Source organism: Ixodes scapularis, unplaced genomic scaffold (genome assembly GCF_016920785.2).
Source record: "Ixodes scapularis isolate PalLabHiFi unplaced genomic scaffold, ASM1692078v2 PGA_scaffold13__105_contigs__length_92229423, whole genome shotgun sequence".
NCBI lineage: Eukaryota > Metazoa > Arthropoda > Arachnida > Ixodida > Ixodidae > Ixodes > Ixodes scapularis.
This window is the reverse complement of record NW_024609839.1, coordinates 12,272,970-12,293,813: the sequence shown is the minus strand read 5'-3', so window position 1 is coordinate 12,293,813 and position 20,844 is coordinate 12,272,970. Positions and strand designations below refer to the sequence as shown.

The window sequence follows — 20,844 nt, the reverse complement described above, 5'->3', positions numbered from 1 at the left end:
ATAAGTACCTGACGGCACGTGAGCAGCGTTACATCAGCGCTTCGCTGCATGTGAGAACCGGCCATCTACGCGATCTTTTATGCAGTGAAGAGCGACAGTAGTTATACATATGCATAAATAATTTCAGATTAAAATAATCTCGACCATGCCCTCTTTCCCCGTATTGTTTTCTTTAACAGTCCAAAATATCTGGGGGGGGGGGGGGGGGGGGAGGGGGGGGGGGGGAGGGGGGGGGGGGGGAGAGACTGGAGCTGAGCTCCTTCCCCCCCCCCTCCCCCCCCCCCCACCCCCCCCCCCCCCCTTTTGTTTTTCCTCTTCCGAGGCCAATGGTACGGTAGAACGCTCTTCGACCTCAAGTTGTGTCGGCTTCTGTGCTTTTTGCTCGGCGTTTCTTCTGCCCCAGAAAATAAACCTCCAAAGCAATTACAAACAAAAAAATTGTCAAGGTGCACGCGAGCTGGTGTATGTTGATCTTGATGCAAACTCCCGAGACTGGGAATGAAGTTCGCAAGAAATAGAGTAAGAAAGAAAACAACCGCATCTCCACGTGGTGAATGATGTTGATTGGGGCGAAGCTCTGGTGGTGCTTGTCTGCGTAGACGCTGAGCCGCAGCATGCCGAGCCTTTCGTTCGTTTTCATCCATGTCACGCTGCGGTCAAATGCGTATCTAACCACGTTCCATACCACACATTCTCTTTGTGACATGGATGAAAACGAACGATGACCACCCCGGGCTGGCGGTCACAATTACTGATCTACACGTCACTGCACTGGCAAATATTCCAGCACATCCGGGGCACTCGCCATCTCATTTATTTCCCTGACCCACTTTGTGCAGTCTAAATATCACACCCGAACTTTTCTAAACCTGATTTCGTGAAAACCAGTGAGGCGTGAAAAGGTTATTTGAAACTGAAACTGTGGCGGAACATGAAAATCGGACTTCGAACTTTGCGCACTTGGACTTCAAAGAAATCAGAAAACTTCAAAAGGTTTCCTCTTTTTTCGAATTTAGCATTAAAAGAGAATCGAAACCTTCGACCTTTTCGACCTTTATGTAGAAATAAATTCGAAATCTTCGAATTTATCGACTTTAGGTCTTTAAAAATTCGAAACGTTCGAATTTTTCTTCCAAATAAATTTGAAACATTCGTAACTCTCGAATTTTCAAATTAGGGAAGTTCAAAATCTTCGAATTTATCGAACCTCAAGTAAACAAATATTCGAAACCATCGACCCGAACTTTTAGAAACCGTGAAAGCTTCAAACTTTTCGAATTCGAAACCCCACGATTTTGGAAAGTTGCGAATTTTTTTCGATTTCGAACCTCCCTACGGTCGAAAATATCGAAACTTTTCGATCGAACATTAGTTCGGTTCAAAAATATCGAAACCTTTCGATTTCGAACCTAGGGTGGTTCGCGGCATCCCTACTCAGAACCCCCCTACTTTTTTTTTTTTTTCTTTTTCTTGATACTGATTTTGGTCATAGGTAGTGCTGATGGTGCCGTTTTCATTCATGTCAGTAGAAGAATGTGTAATTTTCTTCTTTTTCTTTTTTTAAGAATACAGATGGGATTAATTATAATGCAATTGAATGCAAAGGTGCAAGCGAGCTGGACAAGAATGATGAAAATAATCCCTGGAGAAGGGGAAAAAGGGGGACAAAGGACAAACATATATCTCCAAACACAGCTAGGTGACTGGTGAGCGACTGAAAAAATCCGCCTGGTCCGGGTATCGAACCCGGGACCTCTCCATTACAGGTGGAGCGCTCTACCAACTGAGCTAACCAGGGGTTAGAAGTCAGTAGAGCAAACGGGTTTTATCAGTTGCCACCAGTCTAACACCAACAAGAGTCTAACACCAACAAGGATTTTTTCAGTCGCTCACCAGTCACCTAGCTGAGTTCGGAGATTTATGTTTGTCCTTTGTCCCCCTTGTTCCCCTTCTCCAGGGATTATTTTCAACAGATGGGATGGCATCTCAAGGCCCCCCATTTTTTTTTTTTTCTTTTTCTTTTTTTGCTCTCGCTGCTGAACTCACGAGCAGGAGCACGCCGGACGGACATACGGACATGGCTAGCCCCTAAGGAGCTTCGCCCCTAAAAGTTGAAAAGCTGTTTCATGACCCCTTTAAAGGGACACTGCCAGGAGGGTATTTAGGCTCCCCAAGGTTTTTACTTGTACATGAAATATAAGAACCCAATTACCCAGAAAACAATTCGCAGCTTGAAATTCGTATTCTTTCCACCCTAACACCGCCGATCGAGAACCGGCAGGTTTGAGTCACGCTCACTCTCTTCTCCATGGTCACAAGTCCTTTTCTATGGTTTAGAACTTTAGACACAACCACCAAAAGTAATCAGTCGTTGGTCATCGAAGGCACATACAATATTAAGAATAGGAAAGAAATATGATACCCTCTTATGATTGCAGAGAAAAAAGCTGCACAGCCACGTGACTTCCGCAAACTCTCTTCTCCTCTATATTTCTTCCTCCTCCCGTATCCCGGGTTCGGTTTCAAGCAATTGCGTTTTTTTACTTTATTAAAAATATACGTGACGCTGTAGCAAAACACTGACTGGATAGTTTTCGGACACCATAATAAATCGCCTGGTAAAAAAATAAAAATTAGTTTGGGGGGATGTCAGTGTCCTTTTAAATTTATGTTTCGTTTATTCAAAAAATAAAAAAAAACTTTAGTTTTTTTATGCATATTGACACAGTTTTTACTAAATAAGGTGATATTTTACAAGATAATTGCATCGGTGTCATCTTTGTGTGTTTACTTGCAATTTTACAGTGACATTTTACAGGATGGGTGTATGGTCGCGGAGTAGCGGGTCACGATACACGAGTTTCGGTTTTGTGGCCTTATTTCATTTCATTTTCATTTATTATACTCTCAGGGCCCGAAGGCATTACAGAGAGGAGTAAAATTATACATCAATATAAAGTGAAAAATGAAAACAAAACGCAAAAAAAAACAAGGTAAAGAATCGCTATGGAACATTACTCAGAACATCAGTGATGGCGATTTTAGAACCGCCATCACTGATGTTTCAGCGTCCATTACATTACTGACGTTTCAGCGTCCGTTACATTACTGACGTTTCAGCGTCCGTTACATTACTGGCGTTTCAGCGTCCGTTACATTACTGGCGTTTCAGCGTCCGTTACATTACTGGCGTTTCAGCGTCCGTTACATTACTGGCGTTTCAGCGTCCGTTACATTACTGGCGTTTCAGCGTCCGTTACATTACTGGCGTTTCAGCGTCCGTTACATTACTGGCGTTTCAGCGTCCGTTACATTATTGGCGTTTCAGCGTCCGTTACATTACTGGCGTTTCAGCGTCCGTTACATTACTGGCGTTTCAGCGTCCGTTACATTACTGGCGTTTCAGCGTCCGTTACATTACTGGCGTTTCAGCGTCCGTTACATTACTGGCGTTTCAGCGTCCGTTACATTACTGGCGTTTCAGCGTCCGTTACATTACTGGCGTTTCAGCGTCCGTTACATTACTGGCGTTTCAGCGTCCGTTACATTACTGGCGTTTCAGCGTCCGTTACATTACTGGCGTTTCAGCGTCCGTTACATTACTGGCGTTTCAGCGTTCGTTACATTACTGGCGTTTCAGCGTTCGTTACATTACTGACGTTTCAGCGTCCGTTACATTACTGACGTTTCAGCGTCAGTAAGTGAGACTACGGATGCGGGAAGGAGATTCCAGTCGACGGAGGTCAGGGAGGAAGGAGGCATAAAAGGTGGAGGTGATGCAGCAGGGGATTCCTACTTTTAGTGGATGATCGGTGCGCGGCGACATGTACGATGGTTCTGAAAATAATGAGGTTCGAACAGCTGGGTTAGGGTGTCAAAGGAGAGGTTGGGCAAATATAGAGACGCTTTCATGGAGGTGACGCTGGCTGTACGGTGATAGTTAGGAAGTATAAAACCCGCGGAACGATTTTGAATGGATTCAATGGATGATGCTAGGGATACGCCAGGGTTCCAGAGAGAGCCTGCATATTCAAGTTTGGCGCGCACTAAAGTTTTATAAAGGAGAAGTTTAAGTGAAACAGGGGCAAGTTGCTTCTGAGCGCAAGTCTGCAAGTGTGTGCATTATTGAAATATAAAGCCGGCAGCACTGAGTTCTTACTTTCCCTGCGAGTCACCCTTCGTGAGCGAAAACGAATGCAACGGTTGCTGAGACTTCACCAGAAAAGATAAGTGTTGTAAATATACGCGACGTCTCGTTTTTAACTTTTAAAATGCCGTTTTTTTTTTTTATGTTAGGACACGCACGGTCGTTTAGGAGGATGGGAAGAAGAGTTAGGAATGTCGGATGTGCAACGCAGAGCATGATAGTAGTTCTGTGTTCAGTTTTATGCGGATAGATGAAAACCGCGAAATAATCCTCATTAAAAAGCAATATTTAGTTCTTGGCACTTGTGAGCCGGAAACAGGATTGCTATAATTACGAGGAGTGCTTTAAAGTACTTCTCAGTCAGTGGTGCAACTACCTCGTTGCATCACTGGAAAGGTCAAATAAAAATCACGTTGCCCAGAATCTGTCCAGAATGTACCATGCCGCAACCAACGCAGCTTCTCCCGCCATTTTTTTTTTTTTTTTTTACTCTTTTTTGGCATTGGAATTTTGCCAGCGATACGGAAATACGGCATGCCGCACCCTTTTCACTCCTCGCGCACCGTCTCAGGATTCGGTGTTGTGCAAAACTATCGAAAAATTGACTACCGATAGTTTTTCTAAAACTATTGATAGTGTAAAACAACTATCGACAGTGTCAAAAACAATCGACAGTACTATCGATAGTCGACTATCAATAGTTGGCTCTCGGTTGACTATCAAAAGTCAACTTTCAGAAAACGATCGAGTTACAAAAAAAAAACAAACCAAAAAGGCTATGACGACGATTATCTACGGGCAGTCAACACGAAGCTTTGGGCAAAAGATGAGGAAAAACCTAAACATCCAAGTTGCATTCTCATACAATCTTATTGACAAAACAGAAAGAAATCGGCAGAGACACTTAAAGGGGCACTGACACATCAAAATATTTTTCTTTATTATCCGAAACGATTGAAAACGATGCCGAGACATTAGGGAGTTTTCGTAGATCGTTTTCGCCGTCCCGCAAGGCCCTCCGCAACCCGCTGCGACAGCGGAAACTCCACAGTCAAGGCTATCGGCGCGCAGGCGCAGTAGCGACTTCTTCGTTGCGGAACGCTTAGCGGAGGGGGCAGCGCGGTCTACGAAAACTCCCTATTACCCTCAAAATTCGAAACTTGGAAAATCAATATTTGTAAATTAAAAAAAAAAAAATTCTAATGGCCCAATTTGAAGTTCCCGCGCGATCCGCGCCAGTGCAGAGAGTCAAATTTTGCGGTCTCCTGCGGCTCGACTTTCTTTCGGACCTCCGCTTCACGCTACGACGCTACGAAGCAAAGCGCCGTTGCCACCGCGACCCGAAGCGAGGAGTAGGTGAGCAGGCGGGATCATAGGTCGGCATTTTAGAGCCCCTTCATTCACCATCACATCACAAACAAAATCACGTCTCCAAATTCATTCGCATTCATGTCACAAGGTACTCTGACCTCCCAAATTCGTAGCCCTTCACATCGCGGCGTTGAACCGCGCCAAAACTTCATCCCCTTCACATCACGGCTTTCAAACTCCGCCGAGAATTCATCCCCTTCACATCATGTCGTTCAACCGCGCCAAGAATTCATCCCCATCACATCACCGCCGCCTCCAAGTTCACTGAATCATTCACCATCACATCACCAATTCACGAAGTCATTCACCATCACCCTGAATTCATCAGAATTCACCATCGTGAATTTACCATCACATCATGAATTAGTCCGAATTCACCATCACTTCACGAAGTCATCTGAGTTCATCATCACTTCACGAAGTTATTCACCATCACGGTCAACACGAATTCACCGGAATTCACCATCACATCATGAATTCCGCATGACTCATGAAGTCCTTCAGGTTCATCCGGACTAAATTTGACTTCACGGCTGGTAGCCCTTCACGAGTTCGCAGTTCTCGTGGAATAGGACTGTGGCGCCATTTTGTGTCAGCCACTTAAAACCAGGTCCTGGCTCGACAAAAGGCCACCGCGCTGAGGCGCGCACGGCTACGCAGCGAGGCTGATGCCCAAACCGCTAAAGTCAAATGGGTCCCTGTCGTTTGCGGTGAAGGATGAAAACAACCAGCAAGCAAGCAAGCGCCTGCGTAACATGTTTTCCGCCTATTCTGAATTCATAACCGTACTCACTATCACGTCGAGAATTAAGTTTACGGTATTACTTCCCATCACGAACTTGTCAAGTTCAAGAGCCACTCACATCACAGATTCATCGTGTTCACCAGCCATTCACCATCACGTCACGAATTCATTGAGTCATACACATCACAATGAATTCTTCACTTCACGAAGCCATTCACAATCACAACTCATCATGAGTTCATTCAAATTCACGAAGTCATTCACCATCACATCACGACTTCATTCAACACCACATCAGGAATTCATTCAAATTCACGAAGTCATTCACCATCACATCACGACTTCATTCGCCATCACATCACGAATTCATTCAAATTCACGAAGTCATTCACCATCACATCACGACTTCACGACTTCATTCACCATCACATCACGAATTCATTTAAATTCACGAAGTCACTCACCATCACATCACGAATTCATTCAAATCCACAAAGTCATTCACCATCACATCATGATTTTTTTTTCAAATTCACAAAGTCATTCACCATCACATCATGATTTTTTTCAAATTCACAAAGTCATTCACCATGACATCATGATTTTTTTCAATTTCAAGAATTCATTCAGGGCCATTCAGATTCACGCCGTGAATGTGAATGAAGGTGAATGAGCGAGTTCATGAATGAATTCGCCGAGGTATGGGCGGGATAGAAGGGCGCCGGCGCGGGAAAAAAACGGTTTTTTCCCCGACTCGCCGATCATCCTCTGCTCGAGCGCCGCCAAGTTTTCCGAGGGAGAACACAAATCCAGGAAGCGACATTTCACCGAACTCCGATTTTTGGCATTTCAAAAAGAGGAGCCGGGCCGTAGTGCGTTCGCAATTGCGTTAAAAAAAACTGTTTTTCGATTGCCGTTATTGAATGTTTTAGAAATGTCGCCTACAAAGCTTCGAAATTTCCTGATTTTTGACGTCACCGATCAAGAGAAGCAATTGGAGCTCGTGAGCGGCGGGATATAAACGCCAAAAATAAAAAGGCGCGCAGTAAATTTTTTTCTGCGATGCGTTTTTTTTTTTTTTTTTTTTGCGTGTCTACGACTGCAACTTGCATCGTTTTAGACAATAAAAAAATACGACCTTTGGGGTGTCAGTGCCCCTAAGACTGCTTAGTTGTAGGATTGCTAAAGCATTCCTACACGCAGCGCATCCCTACAAGTAGCGTGCCACGTATTCCTTTTTCACACGGCGCTCCGGCGGTGACATCACGCTCTTCACGACGGCATCCGTGACGAGGCATCTGCGTTGCTGTGCTTTTCTTTGCGTTTTATTTTTGAAGCGCGTCCGCTTTGACCTTGAGCGCACCTTCCGCGACGAGGTATCCGCGTTGCTGTGCTTCGTTTTATTTTTTAGGCGCGTGCTTGATGACGCATTTTTATGACCATCTTTCGGGGACAACGCCGCCACTTTTTCGCGTAAAGGGAGGGTAAGGATTTCCCCTTAAAATGGCGTCTTCGCTACTTTTCCTACGCACATATTTTGCATACTCCTGAGGTACGTTAAATTGGGAAGCCGATTCCTGAGGTTCAGGAATCGGCTTCCCAATTTAGTATGCCCACACTTGTAAAAAAACTAAAAATAAAAATATATTAAAGGGATATTACAACGAAATTTCGGCGCCTATGTTTTTGGTCCATACGTGTTCGAAGGAGCAGTATTACATAGGACAGACCAATATCTTGTTAAAAAGGCACTAAAAGGAAAACTAATTAAAAGCACTGAACAAACACGCATACTATAGGACAGGGATGGGCAGTATTTCAAATACAAGTATTTGAAATACGTATTTCAACTACTTTGTGTATTTTGCATTTGTATTTAATTACAAACTGGGTAATGTATTTGACGTGTGTATTTAAATACTAAAACGTGTGTATTTCAAATACAATTGTAATTAAATACAATTTTGTGGGCGAAAATACATTTCTCAAACTTATTGTCTCTGTCCAGAGCAGGAAGAAAACTACGTTCTGCGCCGAATGCAGTGTCTCTCAATCAAGCGCAAGCGTTTAGTGACTTTGTGATTACGGTGCTAGTCTAGGGCCAGAATAGCGACGAAATCAACGTTCACAGGCAGACTGGCTAAATAAGTGCCTGTAACAACTTGTGATGCTTTCCAGCCTGAATTCCCACCATATGTTTGCCTGGAACATTCTAAATGCGCGGGTCGTCCAGATTTTCGTAACTGGTGCGAGTTGCAACAATAAAAACTAGACGGTGGTTTTAAAAGCGCAAAAGACTGAGAAGAGAAGGAGGGGACAGGACAGAGCGCTTACTTACAACTGTCAAATTTAATAGAGCATCTAGAGAACGACAAGGTGGAAGTGAAAAAAGAAAAGGAAGAAAAGAAAGATGAAATTAAAGTCACTGCTGCTACAAAGAACATATTTAGTTTTATGAATCGAAATAAAAATTATTTTAACTTCAACTAAAAGCAAAATAAATGTCACGTAAAAAACTGTCTATAGTACAAAAATAAAAATAAAAATAAAAAAAAATGAAATAGAAGAAAAAAACAAAAGAAGAAAAAATAACAAAAGAAGACGAAAAAAATACGCTGAGAGAGCGACTAAAAAGTCTTCAGGTAAAACACCGCTAGAACTGAAGTTCCTTTTGTGTTTGAGGTCTTCAGGGGAAACACCGAAGGAACTGAAGTTATTTTTGTGTTAGGGTCACTGATGGCGCGCTTATACACTTGTCGCCACTGGTGAGGATGACTTGAGCCTCGTACAGTTCTCTGGTTTTTTTGTCACGGTACCGCTTTAGAACTTTGGTGTGGTTGAATGTTGGTAAGCATTTGCAGTCTCTGACATGCACCGCAAGATGTCCTGATGGTGCTGATTTTAACGTTTGGGCATGTTCTCTTAATCTGGTGTTAATACATCACCCCGACTGACCTACATACACTTTGCCGCAAGTAAACGGTATTTGATATACCACTCTACTTTGACATTCTACATACTTTAGTCGATGTTTAACACTGCACTCTGCCTGTTGATGCTGTTGGCAATTGATCTGAGGGCAGAGCCTTTTTAGTTTGTCCGGAGCTGAAAGCACGACTTGGACTTGAAACTTCGCGGCTGTTCTCTTCAAGTGGTGGGACAAGTGGTGTATATATGGCAGAACAGTCGGTCGGTGTTTCTTGCGTTTTTCAGTGTCCCGTTTTTTATTTGAGGTCATCAAGGATTCGGCGACGTCATATATTATGGAATTCGGATATCCCGATGCTTTCAGTCTTTGTACTTGAGCATTGAAGCTTTCCCCCGCTGAATGTATGCAAGATTTTCCAAAATTATTAAAAGAGGAATTGCAAAAAATTGCCTGAATACAGCTCTTAAACAATCTTGCATACATTCAGCGGGGGAAAGCTTCAATGCTCAAGTACAAAGACCGAAAGCGTCGGGATATCCGAATCCCATAATATATGACGTCGCCGAATCCTTGATGACCTCAAATAAAAAACGTGACACCGAAAAACGCAAGAAACACCGTGCCATATATACACCGCTTGTCCCACAACTTGAAGAGAACAGCCGCGAAGTTTCAAGTCCAAGTCGTGCTTTCAGCTCCGGAAGAACTAAAAAGGCTCTGCCCTCAGATCAATTGCCAACAGCATCAACAGGCAGAGTGCAGTGTTAAACATCGACTCAAGTATGTAGAATGTCAAAGTGGAGTGGTATATCAAACACCGTTTACTTGCGGCGAAGTGTATGTAGGTCAGTCGGGGCGATGTATTAATACCAGATTAAGAGAACATGCCCAAACGTTGATCTCAGCACCATCAGGACATCTTGCGGTGCATGTCAGAGACTGCAAATGCTCACCAACATTCAACCACACCAAAGTTCTAAAGTGGTACCGTGACAAAAACACCAGAGAACTGTACGAGGCTCAAGTCATCCTCACCAGTGGCGACAAGTGTATAAGCGCGCCATCAGTGACCCTAACACAAAAAGAACTCCAGTTCCTTCGATGTTTCCCCTGAAGACCTGAAACACAAAAGGAACTTCAGTTCTAGCGGTGTTTTACCTGAAGACGTTTAGTCGTTTTCTCAGCGTATTTTTTCTTCTTCTTTTGTTATTTTTTTCTTCTATTTCATTATTTTATTTTTATTTTTTGTAGTATAGACAGTTTTTTACGCGACAATTATTTTGCCTTTAGCTGAAGTTAAAATAATTTTTATTTTGATTTATAAAACTAAATATGCTCTTTGTAGCAGCAGTGGCTCTAATTTCATCTTTCGTTTCTGCCTTTTCTTTTTTCACTTCCACCTTGTCGTTCTCTAGATGCTCTATTAAATTTGACAGTTGTAAGTAAGCGCTCTGTCCTGTCCCCTCCTTCTCTTCTCAGTCTTTTGCGCTTTCAAAACCACCGCCTAGATGTTCAACCAACTAGCCCCCCAATTAATTCTGATGCAACAATAACAAATTCTCTAGGTATTGCTGCGCGTCTTGCTCGTCTCGGTGCTTTGCTGGTCTACACCAAAATGTAATCGACAAAAAAAAAGCTCATTGAAGCTCTGTACTTTTTTCACCTATTACGTCCAAGCTGATTACATTTTTTTTTTTTTTTGTGATTATATTTCCATTACGTTACTAGAGCCTCGCACACTAACTCCCGAGTGTGCGATGCAAAATTAAAATGAGATACCCAGAAACCCGTTGCAGGTGCCCTGAAGTCGCCGACGCAAATTTTGAGGAATGTATTTGGAAAAGTATTTGGAGGAGACCAAATACATTTGGTTGTATTTGTACCTTGCATTTAAATACTTTTTTGGAAATGTAATTAGATTTGTAATTAAATACATTTTTGACGAAGTATTTTGTATTTGTATTTCGATACATATTTGCATGTATTTTGCCCACCCATGCTATAGGACAATATGGTAGACAGAAGAAAAAAAAAAACACGACGTACTTGTAGAAGCGCTGTTATATGCGCTTTCAATGCAAGTCGTGTTCTTTTCTTACGTGTTTGTTCAGTGTAACTTTCCAACACAGTATCACAATTCCGTGTACTTTTTTTTTTTGGTAAAATGAAGTTTGACTTATAGACAGTGTGCCCGACTTTTACACAAAAGTTCCAGATTATAGAGAGAAAAAATGTTACTAAAGTAACTTATTTTATATTTCGTGAAATGATCAGCAATGTTTATTGTTCACAGCATATAAAAGCAAACGCATGTCCTGTGCAAGGTTTCTTTTGCCGCACAAATAAAATCCGCATCACAGACCGCTTATTATCCTCACAAATGTAGCGCTAGCGGTCCCAACCAGATGTCAAAGTTTCAGAACTAAACGTTATTCCATTGAAAAGTTAGAAGTAATTTTCTGAACATTTAAATGGGAAAACGGGAACGTTTTTGTCCGTTTCCGGTAACTGGCGCCACTCAGTTATTGCGCATTCGGTCCCAATATTCCACCGAAAATTGCAGAAATAAGGTAACCGTTAGTTCTGAAATGTTGGCATCTAATTCTGACAGCTAGCGCTACATTTAGGCAAAAAAATGAGCGTTCGGCAATCCGCAACTTTATTTTCGCAAAAAAAAAAAAATATATACGTATATAAATACTTTATATAGTGAAACAATCAAACATCATTGCATTTTTCCTCCACCAGCTGGCTTCAGCTCGTTTTCAATTTCCACGCATGCGCCTAACAGACAAGCTTTGGTGAAGCTGAAACTTGGGTCGAACTTCTCTCCACGTTCCCGTTGAAAGTCCAACGGCAGGCAAAGAATGCCGGACAAAACCCTTTCCACTTAAGCAAAGTGAGCAAAAACATGCATGCCAAAATAGATTATTGCAGACGATTGTCTTGTACACAATCCCCATTCTCCTCAGGATCCAACTATTTAAACTGCATAGAAGCGATACTCGCCTGGCGTCGGGATTGGCAAATGGAATTGAATAGCTCGAACAGTGTCAATGTGTCAATCACGCTTAAAAAGCGTCCCATACAGCTCGCGTAAACGCATTAATCGGCAATTAGATTAACGGGTCAAAGAAATTTTAGCAACAAACTAATTTTGCACAAGCACATTGACCCTGCTGTGACGAAAGCGATCCAGCGGCTTTGGTCCTTGAAACTTCTCCCCGAGTTTTCTTTATCGTACACAAAACTCGCTGTTTGCAAAACTCTATTACGACTTCTTTTAGAATATGCCAATATTACGTGCAATTCAGGAAAAGAACAATGCCAATAAGTTTTGAAATGTACAGAGAAACGCGATAAGGTTTATTTCAGGTACTCTTGCTCAAGCTCAGTGCAAGAGCGTGGGTAGCTATATACCATTTCAGGTTTTTTTTCATTCTTAACGAGAAAAACTGCACGTTAATACTACAAAATAGATAAGCTTTTCTGGTCGCCTAAAAGCCGTTCTTGCCACGCGCGTTCAGTACTAGAGTATCCAGTACGACTCGACACATTCAAGCATTCATTATTTTCCTCGATCCATCGTCGAATGGAGCACATTTCCTGCATCCCTAGCAAATTCAGGCCCTGTTGACAACTTCATGGATGGAATCACTGCTTTCTTACCTAGGTAATTCGTTCTTTTTTTTTTTTTAATTTTGCTACAAATGTTAAGCGCGTGTTCGTTATATATAGGATGTTTTTTTTTTTTTTTTTTTACTGTCTTAATCATTGTTGGAATATTTAATTAATGTTGCGTTGTGCCTCTGCGACCACAACCTGGATTGGGCCGGTAGTATTATAATCATAAATTAAAGTGCTCGCACCTCGTATAATAATAATCTTTATTGGGTGAGGGGAGCCGTGTCTCGTAGCAAAACGCGGCTCATTAACCGGGTGGCGGAGCAGCTGCAAGCACTCTCAAATCGGGGCGCACAGCGTAAACCACGTCGACAGCGGCAGTCGATGCCCCACGGCGACGCAGCGTTACGCAACGACGACGTGAGCGCCTTTATCGTCCCCACACGAGGAAATGGACGGAATGAAAACAATTCCTTGGCTCCGGATGCCGGTTGTTGACGTTTGGCGCATAAAAAGCAGTCAAGGGGAGCCAGATATGAAATTAGCCGTCACAGGCGCAACCGTTCCTCTAGCCACTGTCGTCGGGCGGCAGACAAAAGAGACCGGGAAAAAAGATGGCCGGACAAAAGCTCCGCGGAGAAACAGCGGACAAACAGTCGTCGCAACACTGTCCACTGCGGAGAAAGGCTCACTGGAGAAAAGCTACACACGCGCACAAGCACAAAAAAAAAAAGAGAGAAAGAAAAACGAACGCGCAATGTGCGAATGATTTCTGTGCGGCAGCATTGCAATCCCTCGCTTTTTTGTACCCTCAAAACGAAACTGCACAGACGATTAAAATTTCCTTCCCCCTCCCCCTTTTTTTTCTTTGTTTTTTTTTCTAACAAAAAAAAAAAAAAAAAAAAGATAAGGAAAAACACCGGCGAAAGCGCGGTGGAAGCCACGTGCTCGATGTACCATATGCCTATCCGTGTTTTCGGAGTTCATTTTTCCTCAAATTCGGAGGGTGTTTTTCGGAGTTTATTTTTTGCCGAAGATTCGGAGTTTATCGGAGTTTTCTTTTTTTTATTCCAAATTCTCCGAAATTCGGAATTTAATTTCGCTGTGTTTCGTCTTAAAAATAAATAAATAAATAATAACCGAATGTAAACGTATGCCAGATAAAAAATAAAACGCGCTTGTATCAATTGAAATATCTTCAGTTGAATTTGGCGTTGGTGCCATTGCCATTGGCAATACTAATTTATTGACGACAAATGTCACACACAAGTGGTGCTTCGATAAACGCCGATACCTTAAAATCAATAAACTCCCGGAGATAGTCGCTAGGAAGCTCGTAGTCATCCCATCCTATTTCATCAATCTAGCCCGCGGCCGCGCGAGGAACTTCCCCTCTTCCCAATTTTCTACAATCCCTACGGTCCATAGCTTTCACTGTTACTAAAACATACCCTTTCCTTTCTCTAAACAACAAATCGCATGGCCCAATCTGGAAACCAAAAGAGTGGCTTTTGTCGTGATCCGGATGTACAACGAACGACCTGTTGCCCTGAATCAACCTTGAAGAGTCAAGCGGAAAGACCCCCTTTTGACAACGGTCCGAGATTTAAAAAATAATTATAATGCCAAAAAAAAATTTTTTTTTTTTTGCTTGGGGGGGGGGGGGGGGGTGGCATTGACACAAATATTCGGAGTTTATCGGATAAATCCGAATTGACCAAAATTTTACCGGCGGGTGTTTTTCGGATTTATCATTTATCCGAAAACACGGAGCCCTACATGATATGCCCTACGTCCAGGGCCGTAACCAGGGGGGGGTTAGGGGGGTTCTGACCCCCCCCCCCCCCCGAAATTTTTTTCTGGGTACGGCCCTGGTCGGTGCACTGGCAGCCAGCCGATTTTAATCTCCACCTCTGCGCACGCGCAGTGGCGCCGGTCGGCTACCGGGTACCAAACCGGGACCGGTTCTCCGGTTTGCTGCAACTCTCCATTATATGCCACCGATGCACATGATTCATAGGCGAAAATAAGACAACAGACACTTTCAAAATGGCCGCCGTTGTCCCCGAAACCCCCCCCCCCCCCCCCCCCCCCCCGAAATTTTTTTTTGGGTACGGCCCTGCCTACGTCTCGGTGTATCTTTCGCCACGCGATACGCGCCCCTAGCCACACGCAGGGTCAGGTGATGGAAGAGAAACGGTTGATTGACCCGGCGAGTCCGTAGCTTTCAGCGCACTATCAGCTTAGGGGCGAACCAAGGAGTTTCCCAGGACAGGCGTAAACCCAGGCGTGTACGAAGGCAGGAGGAGCTTCCTCGAGTGGCAGCACTATCGCGGAGCGAGACTCCCTCCCGGCAGATTCGTCCCGAGGACAGCGAAGCCCAGCAGATAAGCCATGTCGCGCGATCACAGCGAGGCTCTTCCGAGGCGCCCTGAGCAGGCGTACCCCGCCAACCGGTCCACCCTTATCGCTTCTGCCACAACGCGTCGGGGACACGGCGACGCACACAGAAAGAACGTGTAGTTGGCACGACGTCACACTCGAGTTGGTGTCAACGTTATACCGTGATACACCAATATCTGGGAGTTTTCGTAGATCGTTTTCGCCGTCCCGCAACCCTCTCCGCAAACCGCTACGATTAACGATGCACAACACGAACAGTCGAGGTTAGTTAGCTAACCTCGAAACAAAGATGATTGGTTATCGCGGTCTCGAACAAATCAGGTGGTGATGATATGGATCCTAAAAATACGGGAAAATGGTTTTACTCGGAAGACCTGAGTATACGAAGGAGTCAATGTGGGCGTTGGGACGACACTGATGAAATCCTACTTTGCATCGATGGTCAAGGCCTGCAGAGATACGCGGGGGAGGAAGAAGAAGCTTATTATAGAGTAGGGTTAGAGTAATTTGTAAAAAAAAAAGATACAGACGAGAAACTTTGCGACGCAAAGGAGGAAGACGCAGAGACAGTCTTCATAAACGAGTTGGAGGTAAACGTTCGGCAACGAGACACTAGCGGTACGCTAATAATGACAAAAGATAAATCGCGCGCCGCAATTTCGAACGGCCTCAGTGCTACATACGAGTGTTGGGTGACCGAGATCCCAGATTGTTGCACCGTATTCTAAATATTGAACGTACCAATGTTTTAAATAAAAGTAATTTCAATGACCCGGGGTCTAATGTAAAATTTCGCTCAAAGTGACCAAGCATAGAGTTGACGTTAGCAGAGATGTGATGAATGTGAACGTTCCGTGACATGTTATGGGTAATATGGACACGTAGCCAGGATTTTGTTTCGTGGCCTATGACGAAATGCTGTATGAGAGGGAGACGAGGCCCCCCTGGTTACGTGCCTGATGAACACCAAGGTATTTTTAGGAAGTTACGAGTTGCATGGGAGAGGTACCGAGGTAGTATGTCAGTGGTGAGGAGTGACATCGAGTTACACACATAGCTTTACATTGGGTTATGTTAAGTTGTAGACCACGTGTTACACTACTCAAAAGCTGTATCTAAATCTGACGTAGTAGAGCATCAGATTCGTTAGTAAGTTCGCGATAGATTACACAGCCATCAGCAAACAAGCCAGTAGATGAAAGATTCTGAGGCAAGTCGTTTATATAAATTAGAAACAAAAGAGGGCCTGAGGGGGATTTCTTGTGGGACACTGGATGTTACAGCACTGGGATGAAAATTAACCTGATTAGTAGAGACAAACCGAGTGCGATTTGTAAGAAAGCGTTTAATACAGAAAAACACATTGTCGCGGTTAAGTGTGAGAAGTAAAAGCTTGCGGGAAACGTTATCGAATGCTTTGCAGAAATCAAGAATCACACAATCAACCAGGTTACCAGGGATCCTCTATCGAGAATAGAAAGAACGTCATTAGTGAAAGACGGAAGTTGGGTCTCGCAGGAAAGGAATTTACGAACAACATGCAGAACGGGAGTCAAAAAAAAAAAAAAAAAATTAGCGTCTAGGAAATCAACAAGGTGCGAATAAACGATATGCTCCAAGATTTTACACGGTGCACTAATTAGTGAGATTGGCCGGTAGTTAATAGGACTGCGCTATTACCCGATTTATAGAGCCGGAGCCACCTTCCCTATTTTTTTTTTTTTTATCTTCAGGAAGTGTAGTAAAGTTGGGTGACTGCTCAAAAATTTTTGCAAAGATAGCGGTATACATTTTGGTATTTTTCAGAAACATACGTTTGACACCTGGGGACGTAATTCGTCCCCAGGCTCGCCTCGCCACGTACTCCAAGGCTACGCTCGCTCTCGACTTAAACCCGGCAAGCACATGCGAGAACATCGCGGGCGACGGCGAGCTCATCCGTGACGATGTCGTCGCTGGAGTCAATCGCGAGGGAGTTGCAGTCAAAATGACCAGCATCCACCATTTTTCGATAAGAGTCACTCTCGAGTCTCGTCACTGCTGCGATCAGAGTCGATGCCGTTCGAGGTCATGAGGGAGTTTTCGTCGATCGTCAACTCTCTGCTGTCGGCCGCAACAAGAAGTCTTCGACTCCAACGAGCATCCGGACCACATGTTTCACGACGTTCCCGACTGTAGACAAACTCCCAAGTGCCCACCGAGGTCCGGGACCAAAACAATCGAACAACCCTACTCAGGTCCTAGCAGCAGTTATTTTTGGCACGCACTAACCCTTTTAACGAAACCTTATCTCAGGGTTTAGCTTAGGATGATGATGAGTATGGCGCGTTACTTTAACGCGGAACTATATGTTTCGAGTGGCAGTGAATTCTTCCAAGTCCGCACAAACGCAAACATAAGAGAGCATCGTACTTCCAAGACGTCCCTCGAGTGAAAAATGAGCGCACCCCACGACCAGCACCACCCAGACGTCCTCGCTTCCAAGCAACGCCGCTAAGCCGCCGACAGCGCCTTTTACAGCGTCTCAGCAGAAGAGCGCGACGCTAGCACGCGTCCGCCGCTTTACCCTCGCCGAGCTTCAGCGTGCTCGTCATGGACCCACTAACGATCACGTAATGCGCTCGCCTTCTAAGGCACGATCCAAAAAGCTAAATTAGGGATATTGAGAAGAAAAAAATCAGGAAGCACCCAATCTGCGAGGTCTTGGCGCTCGCTTGTCCCTCTGTGCGGGTGTCAACGACACGATGGACACGCTGCGCTTCTCGAGCGGCAACAAAAATGCAGTTGCAGCCGATACGCTCGGATATCAGCCGTCCGGAATTTATCGGAAGACATCAACGGCGCACAAATTCCTGGTACGGGGTGGACGGTCGGCGACGGAGGATCCCCGCCGCCGCTGTTATCAGGGCAGACGACTCGGCGCCACGGCGATCAGACACAGAACAGACGAGTCTTTTCCCTCTCCTTCAACATCTCTCTTCCCTTTACTTTTACAGCAGGGCCGAGAGTCGGCAGATGCCCAAGAGGTCACCGATAACTCGACGAGCGGCGTTTCCATCTTTTTTTGCGCTCGCAGCGTCACGCGGTTAATTGTTGCTTAGCACAGCACCCCCCTCCCCGCACCTAACTTCAACCTAAATTGAGGTAAAAAAAAAACCAATCACGTAGGATTTTGGAACACTTAACCTTTCAAAATGTAAACGGTATGTCAGTCGATCAGGGCGGGACGCGTGAAATCAGGAAAATATTCGCGACTTTTCCCTCCCTCTGGTTCGTCTCTATTTGAATAAAAATAAAATAAAAAAAAAAACGTAAATTTTTTTTTATTTTTTTTTTACGTAGTGAAAATGATTGATATGGGCCAACGTACGGTGGTATCGCCACGTTCCCCACCGAACACTGATCACCGTAACGGACCGTACATCGAGTATTTCCTTCCCTTGTTGTTTCGCCCACTTTCGAGGCCAGGCAGGCGCATGCTGCCCGAGGCTCTTCCAACACAGGCAAGGAGTCGCGGTCGTAGGAAAAGATGAAATAAAAACCAGATTTCTTTCGACTATCATCTAAACTGAAAAGGCGTAATCGGATGAGGAGGCTACGCGCCCCGCCGTGCGTCACAAACCCGGTGAATACGGTCGGCCACCTTATCAGGATTGCCGAGTGTCTGCGAGATAAAAAAGGTTTGCGTAGATTTTGCACTAGAAATTGATGTTCCCGATTTGTTATCGACTTATTTAGGGCACGAAAGTGTCTCACACAGAGCCTTTCGCGATAAAGCGTGTATTGTTACCTCGCAAATGTCAAATTCGTTCATTTCGACTAAGCGAAAGTGCCGCCGGTAATGCTATATGTACCCTTTTTCTTTATTATTTTTTTTAGCAAGAATGATATCGTATTATCTCTGGACAGCTAGCAAAGAGTGGAATACTTCTACCGCGTTCCTCTGAAATTCCTGCGATCAACACGCGTTTTGCGCTCCTTTAACTATGACGCGTCTGCTAAATCCCTGCGCTGCCTTTAATTCACGGTGCAATCTGCAACCCCCCCCCCCCCCCCTTCCCCAAAATAAATGCACTTTATTTTTGCAGCGTGGTATTGATAATACGCGTGTGGTTTATAAGTACAACACACAAACGCATTCTTTTGACCAAGATTTGAATCGTTCGAACTGAACGTTGACTATCCGACGTTAACAACAAGAATATTTAGACAAAGTGCCCAAATAACCACGTCTCAGATTAATGCTGCTATTTAATAAACACTGTCGTATGGCACATGCTCGTACAAAAGACATCACTGCGGACATGACAAGCACGTCTGCTTCATGGATGCTACGAGCATGTCTTCAGACAGTTTGGTATGACCAATGCGACCCCCATGCAACTCTCGAGTGTCTGCAGACCATCATTTGTACGATGTATGCGTGTCTTAACGAATTTTCAGCACGAAACTCTCTATGCATCCACTACCAGGCGGCCCAAAAAGCGGAGCTCACCAGCCGCGTTGAGCATCTCAAAGATGGACGACGCGGTGGCGTTGGAGATGGCCGCCTTGCCCTGAAGGTCGTGGGCGCGGGCACCGTCGCCGGCAGTGATGCGGTCCTTGGACACCAAGACCACGTGACCGGGCTCGTCCGCGAGCTCGTACACGACCTTGGTCTTGCCCTCGATGACCTTCTTACCCAGACGCAGTCCAGCTGGAACGAGGCAAGGGCACGCGTCAAGAGACATCCGTGGGTCAGCTAGGGTCATCCATACAAGCCGGATCAACACCTAGTTACAAAGCCCTATGGGGCTGAATTTATGTGGCTGGATCCATGGGTGGCTTTTAGGGTCATCAATGGATGCTGGCTCCATGAGTGGCTGTTGGGCCTGAATCCACGGGTGGCTGTCAGGGCCACCCGTGAATGTCCACTCTTAGTCTAGGGGTCACCCATAACTGCTGAGCCCGTAAGCGGCTGCTAGGCCAATGGATCGCAACAACCTCTTGTTAGGCTTGCGCTCCAGCGTCCGTTTTCTTTAGTCGCTACGTTAATCGGGCCCTTTGCAAGAGTTGTAGTCTCACTGTGCTAATCTGAGCTCTTCCCACCCTTCTCCCATCTAGCAGTGAAGACCCGCATATCCGCGAAGAACAGTCAACGGATGTTTTGCGCATGCGCAGAACTTGCATCGGCTTCTCTCCAAGCCAAACAGCAAGGACATTTCTCAAAAGCAAGTTTGTGGGTCAGTCACTAGGTGCCGTCTTCATGCAGAAAATGGCAATTCTTCCCGAGAGTAAGCGTGCTAACATCCAGTGTTAATACGCTAAAAAAAAAAGGGCATCACCTTACACCCTTTTGTCCCATGTAATACACGTACAGCGCCCTATAGTCGCACAGACGGCCCCACATTTTACGAGGGGCTTGATAACGGTCCGATATAACTTTTTAAATATCTAAAGTATGTATCGAAGACCACATAAAGAAAACACCGAGTTTTTACAGTAGGGCCAAGAAAACCCCGATTATTTTTTCTGTAGTCAGTAACACGTACCCTCGTAAAATTTGAGGCCGTCTGTTTGACTATAGGGCGCTGTAGGTCGAATTGAAGTTTTGGGGTGTATTATATGGGACAAAGGGTGTAACAA

General features: G+C 44.6%; 1 protein-coding gene across 1 annotated transcript in view; it reads right to left on the bottom strand.

The window, feature by feature from the left end:
- Positions 1-20,844, bottom strand: part of LOC8024797 (multifunctional protein ADE2) — a 45,641-nt gene that overhangs the window by 22,316 nt on the left and 2,481 nt on the right. The window contains exon 2 of the mRNA XM_029977138.4: positions 19,715-19,915. Coding sequence (XP_029832998.1) covers positions 19,715-19,915 — 201 coding nt within the window. The remainder of the gene's footprint in view (positions 1-19,714; positions 19,916-20,844) is intronic.